Genomic DNA, 20,200 nt, shown 5'->3' with positions numbered 1-20,200 from the left:
CTGTAACCCTTGGTGGGGGTAAACCTGAGAAGCACATTTCCAGGTGACTTTCCAAGCCAAGGCTCCAAAGGGTTAAAGGCCCGCGCCCCGTATGTGGCAGAGGCAGAAAATGAGCAAAGAGTAACCAAAAAGAAAATACATTATCTTCTAGCATTCTGCCTCTACCTCATTTTTTTTCATCTATGGATTCGTTTGAAACCTAGAACGCCCACCTAAAGCCAGCAACACACTGGGGGCGCCCGGGTGGTTCAGTAGGTTAAGCGTCCTTCTCTTGATCTAGGCTCAGGTCATGATCTCATGGTTTGTGGGACTGAGTCCCGTGTCGGACTCTGTGCTGACAGCACAGAGCCTGCTTGGGATTCTCTCTCATTCTCTCTGCCCCTCCTCTCTCTCTCTCTCTCTCTCTCTCTTCTCTCTCTCTCCCTTTCTCTCTTTCTCTCTCTCTTAAGAATAAATAAACTTAAAAGAAAAACAGTAACACATTGGCCTAGCATACCATACGTCTTTGCGATTCCCCGTTTAGCGAATGCTGTCGTGAAGTCAGATTTTTCTGTCTGGTGTTTTCCTCTTTGAGTCATCTTTCCATATTGAGGTGTTTGGAAATTCAGGGTTCACTGAGATACCCAGGGAAAGTCCCAACCTCGTAGGCGGAGGTGGAAACACAGAGCAAGAGAAGCCGAGTAGTGAGGTTGTTAGAAGTGTGCACTCTGGTGCCACACTGCCTGCATTTGTGACATTGTCTGGCTCTGTGGCTTATTAGCTGTGTGGCTTTGTGCAAGGCTTTGTGCAGTGCCTTCATTTCCTCATCTGTGAGATGGGGATGGTCACAGTAGCTAACCTTCTGGAGTTTGGGGAGCATATGTGAACGCCCGGACAAAGTCAGCACTCCATAGTTAGCTGTATCGTTGACCTTGTTATTTCTGGGGATTCTCAAAACATCAACAAGAACAGTGGTTGGTTTGTTTGATTTTTAAAAGTAATTTAAGACTGTTTTAAAAACATTTTAGTGCTGGGGCGCCTGGGTGGCTCAGGCGGTTAAGCCTCCAACTTCGGCTCAGGTCACGATCTCGCGGTTTGTGAGTTCGAGCCCCGCGTCGGGCTCTGTGCTGACAGCTCGGAGCCTGGAGCCTGCTTCGGATTCTGTGTCTCCCTCCCTCTCTGCCCCTCTCCTGCTCATGCTCTGTCACTTTCCGTTTCAAAAAAAAAAAAAAATCAAACGTTAAAAAAAATTAAAAAAAAATATTTTAGTGCTAAACCTACCATAAGCATGAGAACAAGAAAGACATAAAATAGCTTAGCTCCTAGGAGATGTCTTCATAAAGGACATGGAAGGCTTTTATAGCCCAAGCTCTGGGTTATTAAGGGGAAATGTAACAGCATAATAACTAATATTTGCAGAGGGCATTACCAGCTACAAAGAACTTTCACATACCTAATCCAGTTTAATCCTCTCAATGTCTGCAAGAGGAGGATGTATTATCTGCCTGACAGGTGGTGAGAAGGAGCCTCGGAGAGACTGAGCAATTTGCCTAAGACCACACAGCTCGAAAGTGGCCAAACCGCCCCAGTCCCAGGGCTGTGTCCGCGTCTCCCGCTGCAGCGGAAGCATCACATAGCAGGTGCCTGCCTGCCTGTCCGCTTGCATAGAAGAGGCAGAGAAAGGCCCGTGGTCTGGCATCCTTGCGGTGGAGAAGCAGCCCTGCCTTCCAAAGGGCTTCTGGGCGGGACACCTTGGTGGCTCCCTCGGTGAAGCCTCTGACTCTTGCTTTCGGCTCGGGTCACGATCTCAAAGTTCATGACTTCAAGCCCTGCGTCGTCGGCGCTGACACTGTGGAGCCTGCTTGAGAATCTCTCTCTCCCTCTCTCTCTCTGCCTCTCCCCTGCTTTCTCTCTCTGTCTCTCTTTCAAACAGTAAACAAACGCAAAACAAATTTCAAAAGAAAACAAAGGGCTTGCAGGCAGACAGACAGAGATGTAGGACCCAATGCCATCACTTCCCAGCTGAGTAATCCCGATCAAGTCACTTACCTCTCTGTGCCTCAGTGTCCTCATCAGAGTCTTGGGCCAGTCGTCTTGATGGCACAGTGTGAGGACTGAACGGCATGACATACGCAGAGGGGTTGCCGCCATCCCAAGTGCCTGGCACATGCTGGCTTCTCAACTGCCTTTCCAATCTTGGGTGCAGAATGAACCAGCACTGCCTTCCATCTGCCTCTTCCCCCCCCCCCCCCCGGCCTAGCATCTGTCTCTTTGGGGGCATATCGACCGCATTTTACAGAAAGGAAAAGGAGAAGGAATAGGGATTGCGTTTGCAGGGGGAAATTCTTGGAGGATTGTCAGAGGGAGTCGAGTGGCTGGTCTGACATTCACCTCCGGGCAGGAGCCCACTCCAGAGCCCAGGCACTGCCATTATCACCGGCTGCACCCACCCGTTATCTCACGTCTCCACCTTGCAACCCCAAGTGTTCCTTCATCCATCACTGGCCATTGTCTGGTACCCACTCCCCCTTCCCCCCGCCACCTCCTGCCTGATGGACCTCCTTGTTAATAAGCCGGTGTGTTCGTATCCTGAAAACTATCTGATTCTGGTCCCTTTTACCCCAAACACCATCCATCCATCAACCGCTTGCTCTCTATGCTTGGTTAGGAAAATGGGAATGGGGGAGGGAGACAAATAATAGATAAAACTTCTTAGCTGCTATCTCTAAAGAAATAGAATGGATAAATAGATCCATCAGGCATGTATCATGCCACTGGACAGCAAAGTCCATTTGTTAAAAACTGGTTAGGCGAGAGGATTTATCTCACACTTTAAGCTGCTAATATAGAAGGGAAACATGTTTTCCTTTATCTCTCCCAGGGGAGGGAGAAACCCCAAGGCCACTAATGCAGAATTTTTAACTCGATTTGATGGGCTTTCCTTCACTAAAGTGGAAAAGGTGGTCTCTCTCTCTGAAGTTTACCCAGCTTCGTGGGATGGTGTGGGCTCTCCCTTGATGCTCCAGGAAGCTTGCAGGATCCGGAAGTCCTGTGAAAATGTCTTCTACAGGGTTCTCTCTCACAAATTCCTGACACGACAGCACAGAGGGACCAGAGAGAACAGCATCCAACAAGCTTTTACTAGGAAGCTCCTATGTGTCCAGCACTAAGCTAGCCAGGTACAAGGGCTCCAAAGGTAAACATGAGTTTCCACCTGCCCTGCAACAAGTCACTAGTGTGGGGAGACAGACGAGTAAGCTACAGTTATAGCCTGCAGAAAATGCTGGAATATAGAGCCATATGAAGGAGTAGCACCCAATGAAGTGTGGGCTAGTGGAAGAGGTCAGGGTTGAACCTAACCTCCACCCTGAGAGTACTGGCAAAGAGCCAGGAGAAGAGGGAGCTGGCGGGCAGGGGGCTTCTGGGTAGTGCGTGCAAAGGCCTGGAGACGACAAAAAGCCTGGTCTGTTTGAGGAACTAAACTGGACATCATTCATTCAACAAATATTTGTTGACCCCCCATTCAGGCCAAATACTATTCTAGGCACTGGGGGTCTAGCCATAAAAAGGTTTGCATCGTAATGGGAGGAGGCATACCAAGAAAAATAGAAGACTAAATGAGTCTATTTAGTAGTAGTACTAAGTGCCATAAAATAAGAAAAATGAGGGGCGCCTGGGTGGCGCAGTCGGTTAAGCGTCCGACTCCAGCCAGGTCACGATCTCGCGGTCTGTGAGTTCGAGCCCCGCATCAGGCTCTGGGCTGGTGGCTCGGAGCCTGGAGCCTGTTTCTGATTCTGTGTCTCCCTCTCTCTCTGCCCCTCCCCCGTTCATGCTCTGTCTCTCTCTGTCCCAAAAATAAATAAAAAACGTTGAAAAAAAAAATTTAAAAAAAAATAAGAAAAATGAGGGTAAATGGCCCTTGGGGAGGAAATACTTCAGCAGAGACTTCAGTGAAACAAGGGCATGAGTCTTGGATGAGCTGATTTAGGGGATGAGCATTTTGGGCAGAGGGGATAGCAGATGCAAAGGTCCTGGGGCATGAGAGAGCTTGACATGTGTGAGCAACCACAAACAGGCTTTCATGGCTAGAGCAACATGATTGAGGGAAGGAGTGACTAGAAGGAAATGAAGTCAGAGAGCCAACAGTTAGACATATAGGGCTTTGTACATCCTGTTAGGGGCAATAGATTTTATTGAATGTTTATTTTTGAGAGAGAGAAAGAGAGAGAGAGCAAGTAGGGTAGGGGCAGAGACAGAGGGAGACAAAGAGTCCGAAGCAGGCTCCAGGCTCCCAGCTGTCGGCACAGAGCCTGATGCAGGGCTCAAACCCACAAACTGCTAGATCATGACGTGAGCCCAAGTTCAATCCAGTTAACCAACTGAGCCACCCAGGTGCCCTGGGGCAATAGATTTTTAGTACCAGTGCCTCATAGAATCTGAAAAAGGAGTCGAAGATGGAGTGGTACATTGGCATCAGATAATAGAGAACCTTGTGAATCCAGTTAAAAACGCTTGAGCTATACAACAATGGCTGTGGGGTGTTGAACCACCAAGAACACTGGAAATGAGCTGAAAAGTGGCCATCTGTAGAAATTTCCCCAGGACCAAGCACCAGCTGCCTTCAGGAAAGGCTCAGTGAGCAAACCCAAGGTCTGATCTCAGCCATCCCCAGCCTAAGAAGGACCAGCACTCAAACCAAGGAGCTGAGCAGTAATCACCACCCCCACCAACCCACCTCGTGGGTTCCCATCCCCGTAGCTTTGTTGCATGCTATTTCCTCTGTGCTATTCTGCCCCTTCTTGACCTTTCTTTCCTTGTCTAATTCACACTCACTTCCTAGGTTCCACTGGCCATCCTCTCCTCCTCTGGGCTGTCCTCTCTGCCTCCCCCCCGCCCCAGCTGGGCTAGCCCCCACAGCCCTCTGGATATCCTGCTGGCATCGGACCTACTGCCATTGCCGGCCTCCTGCACCCGACCAGCATTCTTGCAGGGCTGGGACCACATCTGATTCATTTCCGTGTCTCCAGCACCTGGCTCAGGGCCTGGCACAAGAGCTCACCATGGTGCTTTGCCCATTTCCCAAGTGCAGGGGTAGCAGCCCTGAATGTCTTTATGGAAGAGAGGCATCCTTCCGCTAATGCACATCACATCCCCTTTTTACCATGGCTCCCGACAGCTTCCTTCTGCCATCTCTCATTTCTGCAGCGTGGTTTTTGAAGCCTACCCTTTCTCTCTGTCCATTATCTTCACCCTAAAGGCATATAGTTCAGAAGAGATTCATTGAGTCAACTCTTTAGATCTTCCTCTCTCTCAAAGAAGAAAAAAAGCCCCTCCTTATTGCTTTTCATTCTGTCATTAATTTACTTTCCAAAGACACCTTGTCAGGCTGAAGATTATATCTTTAAGCCGTGTTTTTACATCCACTACCTATAAAGCCTTAGATTATAGGTCTCCTGAAAGGACCTGAGGTAGAATACATTTGATAAGCTTTATGCCCTTTGCTTGGCAAGAGTCAGGCATTCTTGAAGAGGGAAAGGCACTGATCTGGGGGAGGGTCGCTGCTTCTGAAACCGCCCCTGCCTTTGTATTGTGATTTCTGAAACCGCTGGGGATGCGGCATCCTCCGAGGAGCAAGGCAGAGGCTGGCCGTGGTTCTCTGGCTCTGGTGACCGAAGACAGCATTGCTCAGCTGGTGGTTTTGGCTCACAGGTGATCCAGGCAGGTGCTCAATCCCTGTGTTGTCATCTCCCGCCTAGATGCCTACATTTGCCCCCTAAGGAGCTTCTTTGCCTCTCCCCATGCCCCCGGCACCATCCTACAAGTCCTTGCCTTGTCTTACCAGTCCCTGGTAGACAGCATAGAGCAAAGGTGGGGGGCGTGGGCTTGATGTAGCACATTCAAACCTTGGCTGACCATGACGCTCAGCCTTGCCAAGACTCGGTTTCCTTAGCAGTGAAATAGGACTCCTAAAACATATCTGAAGAGGTCCTGGATAAGGCTGAATGAGATAACAGAGATAAACCGTATATTGGCTGCCCTTTTATTATATGCCTGTTCCCATGAACATGTGATGAATCCTTGATGCTCAAGGATTCTCAGCCTTGACTACTTTCTTCTTTCTTTTTTTAATTGAAGTGCACTTGATAACAGCTTAAAAACTACTGATGTCTGGCTCATGCCTCCAGACATTTGGATTTAATGGGTCCGGGGGTGCAGCCTCTGGACAGCAAGGTTTTTAAAACTCTCCAACTGAAAACTACAGCTTTCAGACCAACTTTGAATGTCCTCTTGTAAATTGCCCCCTCACCCTCCGTCAGGTGCTAGCGGGTAAGCACCGCTGCCCGGTAAGTAATGAATAGAAACTAATTACTAATGTAAATCAACTTTGAAAGAAAAAACAAATTCATGACAGGATGAGGAGCAGTAAAGGAGTTGTCTTCTTTTAGATGGAAGATCTGATGACTTTAGAAATGAAACTGCTAAACTATAAATTTTAATGAACACTGGTAACAATAGTAATAATAAGGGTGTTGCTAATAATTCCATATGTGACAGGCACTGGGCTGGGGGTTTTAAATTTTTTTTAATGTTTATTTATTTTTGAGAGAGAGAGTGAGCCTGAGCAGGGGAGGGGCAGAGAGGGAAGGAGACACAGAATCTGAAACAGGGTCCAGGCTCCGAGCTGTCAACATGGAGCCCAACACGGGGCTTGAACTCACGAACCATGAGATCGTGACCTGAGCCGAAGCTGGACGTTTAACTGACAGAGCCACCCCGGCACTGTGCTGTTTCATATGACACATTTATCTTCACTTTCTCCCCCATTCTCCATTCCCAACTCATGTGCACACACCCCCAAGGTTCTTTCTCACCTTCAAACTGTATTACATGCTGAGCTTCTATCTTAAAGGCCTCTTCCCTCTTTGCCTCGTTCAGAAATCCTTCAAGGTCTGGGTCAAGCCCCATCCCATATGTAAAATACACACCAGGGAACATAAACCTCCGTCCCACCTGGCCTCCTTTGGCCCTTCCTTTGACATTAACTCAACGATTAATTCTCTGTATCCCTAAAATCCCTTCTAATTGTTTCATGTATATGTCTTATTATTACCCTAAAAAGATCGAGGATTCTGAAAAGATAGAGAGCACTAGGATATATCAATCAACAGATGTTTTTTGTCCCTACTGGAAATGCAGATTCCACTGCCAAAGAGCTACCCACCTCTAGGAGAAACTTAGAGGTAAACAGAAAAGTCCGTGCAACACAACACATTCTGTATTTGAGACATGACTAGAGTATGATGGGGATACTGAGGCAGGCTGGTGTGATTGGCTCTCCTGCAGGCGGTCAGGGAAGGTGCACTGATCAGCATTTTTTGGCTCCATTATCCAGTCTGGGGAGCTCACCCATAGGAACCACATTTTTGAACTGACTCTTGAGTTCAGTCCCTCCCCTCATCCTTGTTAGGTCTCCCCCAATTCAAGGAACAGCGTTGGCCTCTGGGGATACATTGCTGATCCACACAAACCTAATCCCTGCCCTCACAATTAGCATCTCAGGGGAGACAGATCATAAATAGTCACAGGAGATATGGCAGCCAGTATACAGTTATTAATTGTGAAAAACACCATGAAGGAAAAGGATAGAGTGCCCTGAGAAGATAACTGGGGGAAACGTGTTATTTGTGGGAAGAACCTGAACAGAAGAGATTAATTGAGGGAATGAAAGAAAATAATGTTGAACCCAGATCAAGGAAAATTGACGGAACCCAAGTCAGTCTTCATTTTTTTTTCTCATTATTTCAGTGTATCTGCTGCTTCTCCCAACTAGTAATGGTTCTGTGAATGAACAAATATTGTGATCAAAGAACTGAGACCATTCTCATCATACTTTGTTTTATTGGCCATTGATCTGCTTGCCTCCTACTTCTAACATCCTATAAGTCCCTCTAAGGCACGGATTGAAATCTCTCTGTCCCTTCCCCCCCCCCCGCTCTCTCTCTCTCTCTCTCTCTCTCTCTCTCTCTCAGATGCTCTGAAGTGCTGTGAGCAGGACTGAGGCCCTAGTTGACATTCAGTGCCCAGTTGTTGAATGATTGCATGTTGTGGGTAATAGGACAGTTAGTTGTAGACGGCACAGGCTGGTCCTACTCCTGGAAGTTGGCGGGACAAGGAAAAAGTCCACGTTGATTTGCATTTCCCCTCAGCTGAAAGAAGTCTTTTTCCAGTGGTCAATGCAGGGGGTGCCATCCGTTGCATCTGTGCCCAGAGGCCCTCAGCAAGCCTGGGTCTGCACTTTCCACCCTGGACAGGAGTTGCCTCCATTCTGGGGTGCAGGGTTATTGCACTCTCTCCTCCTTTCCTGGGTGCCCGCTCTGCAAGCCGACCAGGAGCTCCAGCAGCTCCAGCGACCATCCGCCTTGGCTCCTGCACAGATAATTTGCCAGGGGAGGAGGAGGTTAGCATACAAGAAGCAGCTCGGATTATAAGGAGGGAGGCCCATCCCGTTGCCCAAGAGTGGTCTGCAATCTCTCCTTGGGGAAATGCCTGGCGTAGCCAACCAAGGCCTCTGTGCTCACCGCCTTGCCCTTAATTTGAAACTCTGGATGGAGCGAGAGCCTCTTCTGAGAGCCCATCTCATGAAATTGGAATCCACAGTTGCATGGAAGATAGATAGCAGAGTGAAGCAGGAAGACACGTTCCTCCGGAAGAATGACACGGAGCCACTGGAGGGTGTGAAGAGCAGGGAGCACAGCCCAGCCAAGGATTCACAGACAAGGGCCAGCCTGACAGCCCTCTGGAGGGGCTTGAGGGCTTCTGACTGAGGGTCTGCAAATCAGAGCCCCTCAGACTCTGATGCTGGGGCCACGGTGGTTGACAGGGTCTGCACAGAGCATCAGAACACAGGCACTGATCAAGGGTTGCCTCTGGAAGTCCAGCTCATGCAAAATCCCCTGGCCTGGGGCTGCTGCCTCCTACTGGCTCCGGGTCTTCGGGCAGACCCTCTCTCAGCCTGAGTTTTCACCTCTGTAAATGAAAATGATGGACTAATCCACTGGAGTTTTTCCATCATTTTTTTCATTCCTGTGGTTTTTTTTCCCCTTAAATGAAATCTTATGTGAGCCCCAATACGGCCACCAGATGAAAGTACAGCTGTTTTATTTGAAGCTGGGGTGTCTATCTGGCCTTGCCCTGCTCCCCCGGGGCAGCCCCTAAGACTCCAAGTTTCCTCCGATCCCAGTGTGAATATCATTGGCTTAGATTATCTTCAGGCCCCTTCCAGCTCTGTAATTATATTCCCCGGTGGGACAGCCACAGCAGGCTTCTCTGTCTCTATTTTTCCCACCTCTGTGACTTGGTCTCCACAGGCAAAGGTTTGCTGGGAAAATACTTAGGGACCAACGTCAGTGGGTTCCCATGGGGGCTGACTTCCCACTCTTAGATTTCCTTACCAAATTAGTCTTTGTCAGGCTGAACGTTCAGTCTAATGTCCCCAAGGCTACCTGATGTCCACACTGTGCTTGTGACAAGGTCAGTGGGGTACCTGTGAACTGCCTGCGATTGACTGAATGTAATATTGTAGGTTAAATGGGCTCTGAGGAGGAGGGTCCATCCTCTGGGTCCTGCCACCACCCCCAGATCATTGGCATCATGCCCCCTTTCTCCAGTGCCCATTGTCTGTACATATGACTCAGCGTGGCCACAACTGAGCCTGGCATTGGACCATTGAAGAGGCACATCTAAGTAATCCACACTCCCTGTCTCTCTACCTCTGTAATATTGGACAGGGATGCAAGGGATCCAAATGAGTCATTCGTTTGGGGGCCCATGCTGTAATTGTGATTACTCAGGCAGGACTCACGTTTGGCCCTTTAAGCCAGGTCAGGCTGATAACCATGAACACATCTTCCCTCCCCACTCTCCAAGATAATAGTCAATATAATCATCTCAGACTCTCTGCCCTCATTTCTGAAACTTCTTGACTCTTAGTATATACATCAGTAGAATGTAACAGTTAAGAGCTCGTGTCCTAGGGTGGGTCCAAACCCCTAGATCCAAATCCTGGTTCTGACACTCCCCAGCTGGGTGACTTTGAGCAAAGTATGTTACCTTCCTCCTACCCCAATTCCTCATCTGTAAATTGGGGCTAATAATGGTACTTCTAACATTCTTTGGGGGGAAGAGATGAATTCATGCCCATGACGTGTTGAGATAGTGTCTGGCAAAGAATAAGGGTTAGTTACTCTTCCTGTTCACTGACCTTTGGTCCCCCTGGAAAAGCTGCCTAGCCAATGGGGCAAATGAGGGTTGAAACCCAGTCCACACTCTGCTTGAAAAGTCAAGAATTCCTTGGGCCCTGGAGCTTGTCCGTATCAGCCCTAAGAAGTTTCTGTCTTTCTCCCAATTTACCCACCTATCGGGCAGTGCCTTTTTTCAGTTTACAGAAGGAAACTGTGCCTGTCTTTGCCCTGGTAACCAGTCTACTTGTTTTCTATTCCCTGCATCCTCCTTCATAAAGACCCTGGATTTCACTCACCATATTGGCTCACCCCTGTCACAATTCCTCCTGCAGGATACAAAGAAGCTTGCCAAGATTTAATTTGTGCTCCCTTCAGCAGTAGAAGAGGGATTTAGAGAAGACACCAAACCAAGATAGATCCTCTGCCAGTGGAGTGATCTCCTCCTCTTATTTATAATCATAGAGCCTGCCTCACGTTAGCTAGTTTAACATCAACACAACCTGTGATGAAGGTACTGCTCTTATCCCTCATTTTATGGGGAATTCTCACATGAAAATTGGCAACATTGGCCTTCAGAGGCCTCTCTGCCACCAGAGCTCTGCCATCCTGTTTCCCCTTGAGAACTACTCCACCAATGAGGTGATTATAACCCACCATCAGCTCATTTTCACAAAAAGGCTCCTACCCCACCTACCATGGGCATCAACGGTTTGGGTTAAGAGTAGTGCTACCGTAGATGTACCCATCCAGAGTTTCTTTTTTTCTCCTTTTCTTTGCATCATCTTCACTGCAATTGCCAACTGAGGTTGATTTATACATTGATTTGGTAGCCCATGTGTTTTGGCCATCATTCCATGTGTAATATAAGTAGTTTTGTATGTGCAGAAAATTGAAAGCTTGGGGATTTGAGCATGTATAGAGATTCTTGAAGCTCAAAGGAAACTCAAGCAAGAAAGATGAACCCCAGAAAAAAGAAATGGCTAACCAGTGTCTCACAGTAAGTTAGTGAAGTAGTTGGGGCTCATATCCAGGTCCTCAGACTTCTTATCTTTAAGGGATATGGATTTCTCATCCTTGTTTCAGAGCCTTCTTCCCTGGTAGCAGTGAGTTCATGCTGTGCGACTATACACTTAAATCTTACTTGCCACAACCCTTTTGTTTGTAGTCATAGCTCCTTGCACTGTAATGACAGTGAGTAAACTCTTGTAGTTGACCCCCAAAGATGTGCTCAAGTCCAAACACCCATTACCTTGTAAGCACGAACTTATTTGCAAGTAGGGTCTTGGCAGATTAAGTCAAGTTAAAATGAGATCCCAATGGATTAGGGTGGGTCCTAATCCAATGACTAGTTTTCTTAGAAGAAAAGAAAACAGATGTAGAGTAGAGAACACCACGTGAAGACACGCAGAGATTGGAATGACACATCCACAAGCCAAGGAATGCCAGGGATTACCAGCAACTGTCAGAGGCTAGGAGAAAGGCCTAGAACAGATCACCTTCAGAGCCTCCAGAAGAAACCAACCTGGCCAATACACCTGAATTCTGGACTTCTAACTTCCAGAAGTGTGGGACAACAAGTTTCTGTTGCTTTAAGCCCCCCAGCTTGTGGTAACATGTTGTGGCAACCCTAAGAAACTGATATATCCCTCCTGAAATGAATTGTCCTGTCCATGTACACCTTGGCAAAACAAAACAAAATAAACAAACGAAAATAGTTCTCATCTGAGAGAGGGTCTTGATAGCTGGGAGAAAGCGTAAGAAGCATTGAAGGGGGAAGGACGAGTCGCCCATAAAGCTCAGAGTGCTGTAGCCAGAGTAGTGGGCAAGAGGACACACAAAGGGGGGTGCTGGGAACCCCAACAGTCCTTTCTGCACTGGCGCCTCTGAGCTGGGTCAGGCTTGAGTCTGAGTGAGGGTACGTGGGTCTTACCCTTCTGCTCCATTTGCTCACAGGCAAGGCCCCGGCGACCCAGTGGGCACTGGCACTCACAGCTGGTGCCCTTGAGGATGGGCTCCCCATTGTTGAAGCAGGGTCCACAGCGGCAGGCATTGAATTCCATCAGGTACTGGTCCAAGGCCCGGCGCAGGTTCTGGCGTTTGGCCTCCAGGGGCCCCAGGTTTGTATGTCGCAGCACCTCGTGGATGGGCTGCATCTATGGGTTCAAAAAAAATAGAGAGCCCTTCCCTGGGCTTCCAGCTTCCCAGAGCCCACAAACTGGCCATCAGGCCTTCCCAGGCCTGCTCCATGCGAGGCACAGACCTAGAACTCTATCTCACTGCATCGGACCCTCACAGCCACTCTGCAAAGCAGGTACTAAACTCCAGAGACCCTGAGTGTTCGAGGGACTAGCTCAGGATCCCCCAATTAAGTGCAAGAGCCATTCTGAACATGGGCCTCCTTAACTCTGAAACCTGTGCCCCCACCCCCCACCCCCCCACCAGTCCCAGAAGAAGAAGAGAACTCAGCAGCTATCTGCGCCAACTCATCGGCCCCCTCCGGCACTTTTAAAGGAAGCAGGAAGAGTGTAAAGTATTATGTGTGTTTAGCCTGTGTTTTGTTTTGTTTTGGTTTGGTTTTGGTTTTGGTTTTGGTTTTTAATCCGTAACCTCCAAAGCAGGAATTATTAAAGTCCTTGATAGGTAGTTGGCGGTACAGAATACTTCTCACACTGGTGTGAGTGTGATGGTTGTATGTGGGGGGTGGGGGGGTAGGGGTCCTTGGCCTCTGGGACCACCTATTCCAGGAATGACTACAGGCCAGGGTTTCTCAACCTCAGCACTACTGCATTTCCAGCTGGATAATTCTTTGTTGGCAGAGGAGGGCTGTCCTGTGGGTTGTAGGATGTTCCGAAGTGTCTCTGGCCTCTACCCATTAGATGCCGGTCATAACTTTAGGTTGTGAAAATCAAAACTGTCTGCTGACATCACCAAATATCCCCTGGGGGGCAAAATCGACCCCTGGCTGGGAAGTAGTGGATGGAGGTGAGAGCCCTGAATCTGGAGACAGAAAATCTGTCTTCGGATCTTGGCTCCACTGGTTCCAGGCTATGTGATCTGTCAGGTGACACGGGGAGCCTGCCTTCTTTGCCTCTACAATGAGAACAGTACTCTTGCCTTCCAGGTTTACTGTGACGATGAAAGCTGGTAGACTGGAAAAGCCTGTCGCGGAGTACAAGTTCAATAAATGCTGCTCACACCCTCGTTATGCGGCCTAGAACTCTTTTCTGTCCATCTCTAAGCCTGAGCCCCATTATCTATGAAATGGGAATAATAACCTTCTTCCTAGAATTCTTATGAAGATCTAAAGAAATAATGAATGAGAGATGCCATCATGAAAGGGAAGAACAATATAAAGTAAAGCACCGTTTTTATTAGTTAGATGGGATGACAGGGGGATAAAAGCTGAAATTTTTCAAATTGCATGTACCTATGGTGGTCGTCAGCATGCTTTTAAGGCTATATATTTTAACACACAATCAAAAAGTGAGAGCTTCTTTGCAGATCTCTCATTTTATAGGACAGTAACCTGAGGCCCCGAGAGAGGAGCGATTTGCCAAGGTCGCAGGGCAATTCAGAGGTAGGGACTGAGCCACACTGGGGCAATCTCCCTCCTCCAGAATCAAAAGTCAATGGAGGGCACTCACAGTGGCCTCGAATGGGTTCCTGGAAATGTGTACAGAAAGATCGGTGACAAACAGACCTTGGCTTGTGGTCACAGGCCGCAGCTGAGGTCACCAGGCTGGTCATGTCAGGACTGGCTGGGCGGCCAGCCAAGGGCAGGCGACCACTTACTGGAAGTTCAGAAAGTTTGGCCTCATCGTTAGGAAGTGCGTGCAGAATGGGCCGCCCTGTGGCCCTAGTTAAAGATGACTCTTAATTTCAGGGAAGGTTAAGACCATTGGGCCACTTCCCTGTGACCTTCCAGCGGGGCTCAGCACTCAGCCCCCCATCTCTCACTTCTCAATCCCAGATGCTTCAGGGAGAGGAAAGGGGCTCCTTGGGAAGGGCAGGTGGGGACTGAAAGAAGGGAAGAAGGGTGGATAAAAAGAAGCTTTGAGCTTGGAAAGATATTGGCCGTGATCTTCTTCCCATTTTATAGGTAAAACAGATTCCGAGAAGGCAAGTGGTGTGATGTTAGCAACATGATGTAACATAACACATAATAACATGTAACATAGCATCATAACATAATTCCCATATTCACTCAATCTCAGTACCTGCCATAAATAATCACCGCTAAGCTACCATGGGGATATGCAAATAAGACACTGTCTCCTCTCTGAGCATCAGGTTCCAAATAATCCCCTGGCTAACCTCCTTATCTGTAGTCTGTCTCTCTCTCTTCCCAGCCCTTCAGTTCATCCTTCATGTATCTGTAAGCATCCTCTTTTTAAAATACAGCTCAGGGCACCGGGGTGGCTTAGTCAGTTAAGCATCCAACTTCCGCTCAAGCCATGATCTTGTGGTTCTTGAGTTCAGGCCCCACATCAGGCTCTGTGCTAACAGCTCAGAGCCTGGAGCCTGCTTTGGATTCTGTGTCTCCCTCTCTCTCTGCCGCTCCCCCACTCATGCTCTCTCTCTTTCTTTCAAAAATAAACACACAATAAAAATATAAGTAAAATATATAAAATATAGCTTTAGCGCTGTCACCTCCCTCCTCCACAACCTACCAGCTCCTTAATGCATCAAATCCAAACTTCTCAGGGCCAAAATGTGTTGTGAAGAGATTGTGAATGTTAGAGTCTGTGGGACAGAGCTCAAGTTGGTCTCTGCCATTTACCAGCTATGAGATTTGGCCAGCTTACTTAGCTTCCATCAGCTTGTTTCTTCAACTGTCATTCACTAAATACCCACTACTCTCTCCCTAACCTTGTGATGTAATATGTTATTATCTCCATGTTATAGACCAGGAAACTAGGGCTCAGAAAATGAAGTAACTTGTCTAAGGCTATACACTGAAAAGGTGGCTGAGCCATGATCCAACTTATATCTTTCTCATCCCAAACCTAGGCTCTCTTTCCCCCAAGATGGTATTCGGTCTTCTCCAAATCATTAACATCAGACTTCCCCTTGGGAGCTTTGTTCAAGGCAAACACAAAGTTCACCTCTTGTCCGTGAAAGTTTATATATTGCTCCTGATATCAATTTTACACTTTTTGACCAAATGACTAATAGCTTGATGATAGCAATTTTCAGACCCTATGTGAATTACAGGTGCGTGAAAATGGTCCCTTACTTATTGGAGAAGAAATGAGATCAGGGTTAATCCATCTGACCTCTTTCTTCATAGAGAGCAGGGTGTTATAATAGACTTTTAGGTTCAACTGTTGGTATATATTTTAAGAAGAGAAATGTATCCATACCCGGGATTTTAAATATATGTAGAAAATGGACAAGAGTCAAGAGAAAATGGGCGAGAAAGTAATCATAAAAACCCAAAATACAACTCTTTTCTTAATGGACTGTCCTTGCGTATGAATAGAAATAGTTTGACAACTGGTAGACCAATCCATTTCCTTTGCAAGTTGAATACAATTTTACTGCCTTTCCGAAGTTAATGATTTAAGGCAGGGTTTCTCAACTTCAGCGCCGTTGATGTTTGAAGTCAGATTATTTCTTTCTTATGGGGGCTGTCTGTGCATTGTGAGGTGTTTAGCAGCATCCATGGTCCCTACGCACTAGATGCCAGTGGCACCTTCTAGCTGTGACCACTGAAACTGTCTCCAGACACTGCCAAATTTCCCTTGGGGAGCAAAGTCACCCCCCATGGTTGAGAACCATGGCTTTAAGGAAGGTGCGAGGGTAGAGGGATGTGAGAAACTGGTCATGAAGTCCAAAGGTCTGAGATCAAGTATTGCTACATATGAGCTTTGTGACTATAAATGGATCACTAGTTCCTTGGAGCCTCAGTTTCCTAATCTTTTAAATAGTGAGACTCACTTCTGGACCAGAGGTTCATTGTGATAAGGGGACGAGATCACTTGGAGCAAGGGCAGCAAATACAGCTTGGTACCACAGCTTGTTCTTGTATGGCCTTTGAGCTGAGAATGGTTATTACATATGTAAAAGTTTGTAAAAAAGAAGGAGAAGAATTTGTATGAGAGTTTGTCTGTGGCCCACACAGCCTAAAACATTTACTATCAGCTCCTTCCCAGAAAAAAATTTGCCAACCCTCGACTGAACGAATGTGACTTCAAAGTCTTTTCTGTATAAATGAAAGTTCTTATTTTTAACGTGGCCTAATTCTGAAGAAATTCTGGGACCACGAGTGTAAAACTAGGCTCTGCCCAGATGTTAAGCTTCTGCTCCCGGAGGTCGTGTGGCCTGGGTTTAAAGTCACAGGCTCCCTGTAGTCAGGCGGCGGGAAGGCCACCAGATCAGTGTGCCGTTACATTTAATCTTGTTCTTTGATGGGCTCATAATAAGAAATATGAAATGATCTGGTCTGCTTCACTTTCATTCCTCATGGACGTAGAGTTTCTTCAAGTGCGAAAAGACTTACCTCAAAATCAATAACAACAGGATTATACTTTAATGACCTCCCCCAGGAACGATACGTAATGGTGCTCCCGTTTTGAGTCAAGCCACCGCCCCAGCCAGAATTGCCACCGCGCACTCGAGAAATGATGTCTTCCACAGCCATGGCCAGCCTGTCTTTGTCTGCCAGCAAGAAGGTAAGTGCATTAGTTCAGTTTCCAAAAAGCCAAAGGACTGGTTGGCAAGCTCCACTGATGAGATTTGGGACAGTTTATGTGCTCCCCTTACAGCTGTCTCCCGTTCTTCCACCTTGCTCAGTGAACTAGCAGGACAACCAGAAGGGAAGGACCAAGACCTAGAACTAGACCCGTCCTCTGAATTAGAGCAGACACTGGGAGGACAGCCCAGACCAGACCCGCATGGCGGAGGGACAGGATGGGGAAACGGATGAGGATTCATTCGTGCACGCATCTATTCGTTCATATGCCACAGGTGTACTCAGCGCCTGCTACCTGCCAAGTAGGTTCAATTAAGTATCATAGGTGCTGTGACAAATGTCTCCATGGGGCATAGAAGGGGCATAGAGAAAAAGGCAGTTAGATCTACAGCGGGGAGGGAGGATTGTCAGGACAAAAGGTGAGTTGTCTAGAAAAGTGAATGACCAGGTAAATGGAGAGAGGAGGGAAGGGCATCGCGGAGAAGAAAGTATTTGACTTAAGGCCCCGAGGCATGAGTAGCCAACACAGTGGGAGTAACCTGAACCCCAATACATTTGATGAGTGAATGAATGAATGAATGAATGAACACTCACTGCCTTATTCAGGAAATGCCAAAAATATCCGTATACAAGTTTCTCTAATAATTGTTCTTTGAGCTTGGTAACTATATTGTCCTCTCTCGGCAGACTATGACCCAGTGGGCTTTTATCTCAACAGTCAACTGTCCAGGTTCTGTCTGTACATGCCCTTCATCCCAGTTCTTACTTAGATCTTTGTCTAGTGCTCGAAATCTAGAAGTCACATATTTCTAAGGTGATCTCAGTACATGGTTAATTCAAAATAGAGCCACAACCGGCTATTGGTTTGGGGTATTTAGCAGCTATACAGCATGACCATTGACTGAAATGGAACCAGTTGAAGGGGAAGATAGTGTCTGTGCCCTGAGTGTGTGTCCAAGGAAAAGTCTAGCTTCTCTTTTAGGGACCCATTACTAAATACTTACTAGTATTGCCACCTCCGGTTTTTTCACAACGTTCTGCTGATAAACGTCCCTCAGTTTTTATGCTGTCTGTGTAATCATAGTCAATGCCCACAAAGCCTCCGAAGCATTTCTTGATATCTGTGCTGGTAATGCCTGTCACAGGGAGACAGAGAGATACAAAATGCTGAGATGCTTAAAGACTGTGAATACGTAACAACCAGCTCACAGCAGGAAAAGCTAGCTTTGGTTTTGGAGTCTCAGAGAGCTAAGGTGAAATCCCAATCCTCTAACCCAATCTCAGTGTTCCCTTCTGTGTGGTTCAAACCCAAATAATTCTGGTAATGAGAAGGAATATGTATTGCACATACTAGCTGCTCAAAAGTGCTAGTTCCCTTTCCTGTGCACATTTTCCACTGAGCCTCCTCAAGGCAGGGATTCTGTCTCATCCATCTCCATAAATGCCTGTGCCTCACACAGTACCTGGCCCGTGATCGGCACCATTTTCGTGCCGCCATTTTGAACTCGTTGCTCCTTCCTCTCTCTTTCACCATCTTTCCCAAGTCTACTCAAGCTCCAGTTCAAATGTCATGTACTCCATGAAGCATATTTGGATCAGAATACTTCCCTCCTTCTTCAGAACTACCAGTGTGTTTGGGCATGAATGATCATATTTGCACAATTCTTTTTTGCCCAGGTCTTCCTCCTACCCTGGAGAGGCCAGACTGCCTTTAGAAGATGGATAGATCTCCACGGGAAGTCGGGCCTGCCTTCTGACCCCACGAGAACTGTGAGTCCCACATTAGCTGTCTCCATATTTGTTTACATCTGAGGACCCACGGAGGAATCTGAGTCTTCTAGATGAGGCATATAATTCTCAAAGCACTGAAGTCATTTTGTCCCAAGCCCTCGATCTGTAAATGAATAGAGCTGAGTTTCCAATCCTTGGTCGGGCTGGCAAGGTAAGGCTAGAAAAGTCAACTAGAGCAAGATACCGGCCCTCGCTACAGAGTCCAGCTTTATCTGTGGCTAGAGGTCAAGGATTTGTGCCTTATTCACCACTCTCTTGTCGGCATAGCGGCTCAGTGTCTGTTGTGGACGAGGCGCTCAGTCACTACTTTCAGAATAAGTGGTTGATGGGTGAAAAAGGTGAGTAAATAAATAAATATATGCCATGAGTCCTTTGGTATGGGCTTCTGACGGAAAGAATCTCAAAAGTCAGGAATCCTGAATTTCAATCTCAGTCACTTAGATGAGTGGATAAGGAAATTATGGCGTATGTATAAATATGCGTGTATGACTATTACATACATCTGATTATCATATGTGATATATATGATATTCAGCCTTAAAAAAAAAAAAAGAGAGCTCGTCATTTGTAACAACACGGATGAGCCTGGAGAACATTATGCTACATGAAGTAGGCCAGGCACAAAAGGAGAAAAACTGCATGATGTCGCTTATATGTGGACTCTCAAACAACCAAATAAATATATACAGAAGCAGAGGTAGAAAGGTAGTTGCTGGAGGTGCAGAGGTGGGGTTGGGGGTGGGGGGGGACGCTGGTCAAAGAGAACAAAGTTGCAGTCCTGTAGGATGAGTAAGTATAGAGATCTAATAGCAGCCTGATGACTATAGTTAATTATACATATGAAATACTGAAAAATTGGAAAATGTGGATTTCAGGTGCTCTCATCCCATACACACAGGAAAAGGTAACTCGGTCAGGAGAAGATATATTAATTAGCTTCAGTGTATGGGGCGCCTGGGTGGCTCAGTCAGTTAAGCGTCCGACTTCAGCTCAGGTCATGATCTCACACTCTGTGAGTTCGAGCCTCACATCAGGCTCTGTGCTGACAGCTCAGAGCCTGGAGCCTGCTTCGGATTCTGTATGTGTCTCTCTCTCTCTCTGCCCCTCCCCTGCTCATGCTCTGTCTCTCTCTGTCTCAAAAATAAATAAAAACATTAGTTTCACTGTAGTAATAATTTCACTCCATATATCAAACCGTCATGTTGTATGCCTTAAATACGTACATTTTTTTTTTAAGTAAAATGAAACCAATCCCAGTCATAGGCACCCTGTGTGCATTGAGAAAAGGCCGGTGATGGCACTGGGCCTCACTTTCCCGTTTGCAGAGAAAGCGGCTGGATTTGCCCATCTCCGGGCCCGCCTGAGCCGCACCCCCCTGCCTGTGGGCACGTGTTTCTGAATCACGGCTGAGCTCCTGGTGCCTGGGAGGCTGGACGCTGTGAGCACCAGCACTCAGCACCAAGCACAGGGCTTCCTCGGCCACTTCTATTCAAGC

The 20,200-nt window shown here is 47.2% G+C and overlaps 2 protein-coding genes across 2 annotated transcripts in view; one reads left to right on the top strand and one right to left on the bottom strand.

The window, feature by feature from the left end:
* C8B (complement C8 beta chain) overlaps window positions 1-13,425 on the top strand; it is a 54,645-nt gene extending 41,220 nt beyond the window's left edge. Inside the window, exon 12 of the mRNA XM_019837086.3 lies at window positions 13,342-13,425. Within this exon, the coding sequence (XP_019692645.2) occupies window positions 13,342-13,352 (11 nt within the window). The 3' untranslated portion in view covers window positions 13,353-13,425. The remainder of the gene's footprint in view (window positions 1-13,341) is intronic.
* C8A (complement C8 alpha chain) overlaps window positions 7,859-20,200 on the bottom strand; it is a 69,836-nt gene continuing 57,494 nt past the window's right edge. The window contains exons 8-11 of the mRNA XM_019837087.3: window positions 17,919-18,050; window positions 16,723-16,880; window positions 12,151-12,373; window positions 7,859-8,406 (exon numbers count right to left, since the gene is read on the bottom strand). Of these exons, the coding sequence (XP_019692646.2) occupies window positions 8,255-8,406; window positions 12,151-12,373; window positions 16,723-16,880; window positions 17,919-18,050 (665 nt within the window). The 3' untranslated portion in view covers window positions 7,859-8,254. The remainder of the gene's footprint in view (window positions 8,407-12,150; window positions 12,374-16,722; window positions 16,881-17,918; window positions 18,051-20,200) is intronic.

Source organism: Felis catus, chromosome C1, assembly GCF_018350175.1.
Source record: "Felis catus isolate Fca126 chromosome C1, F.catus_Fca126_mat1.0, whole genome shotgun sequence".
Lineage (NCBI taxonomy): Eukaryota > Metazoa > Chordata > Mammalia > Carnivora > Felidae > Felis > Felis catus.
Note: the sequence above shows the minus strand (reverse complement) of the source record. Positions and strands in the feature narration are given on the sequence as shown.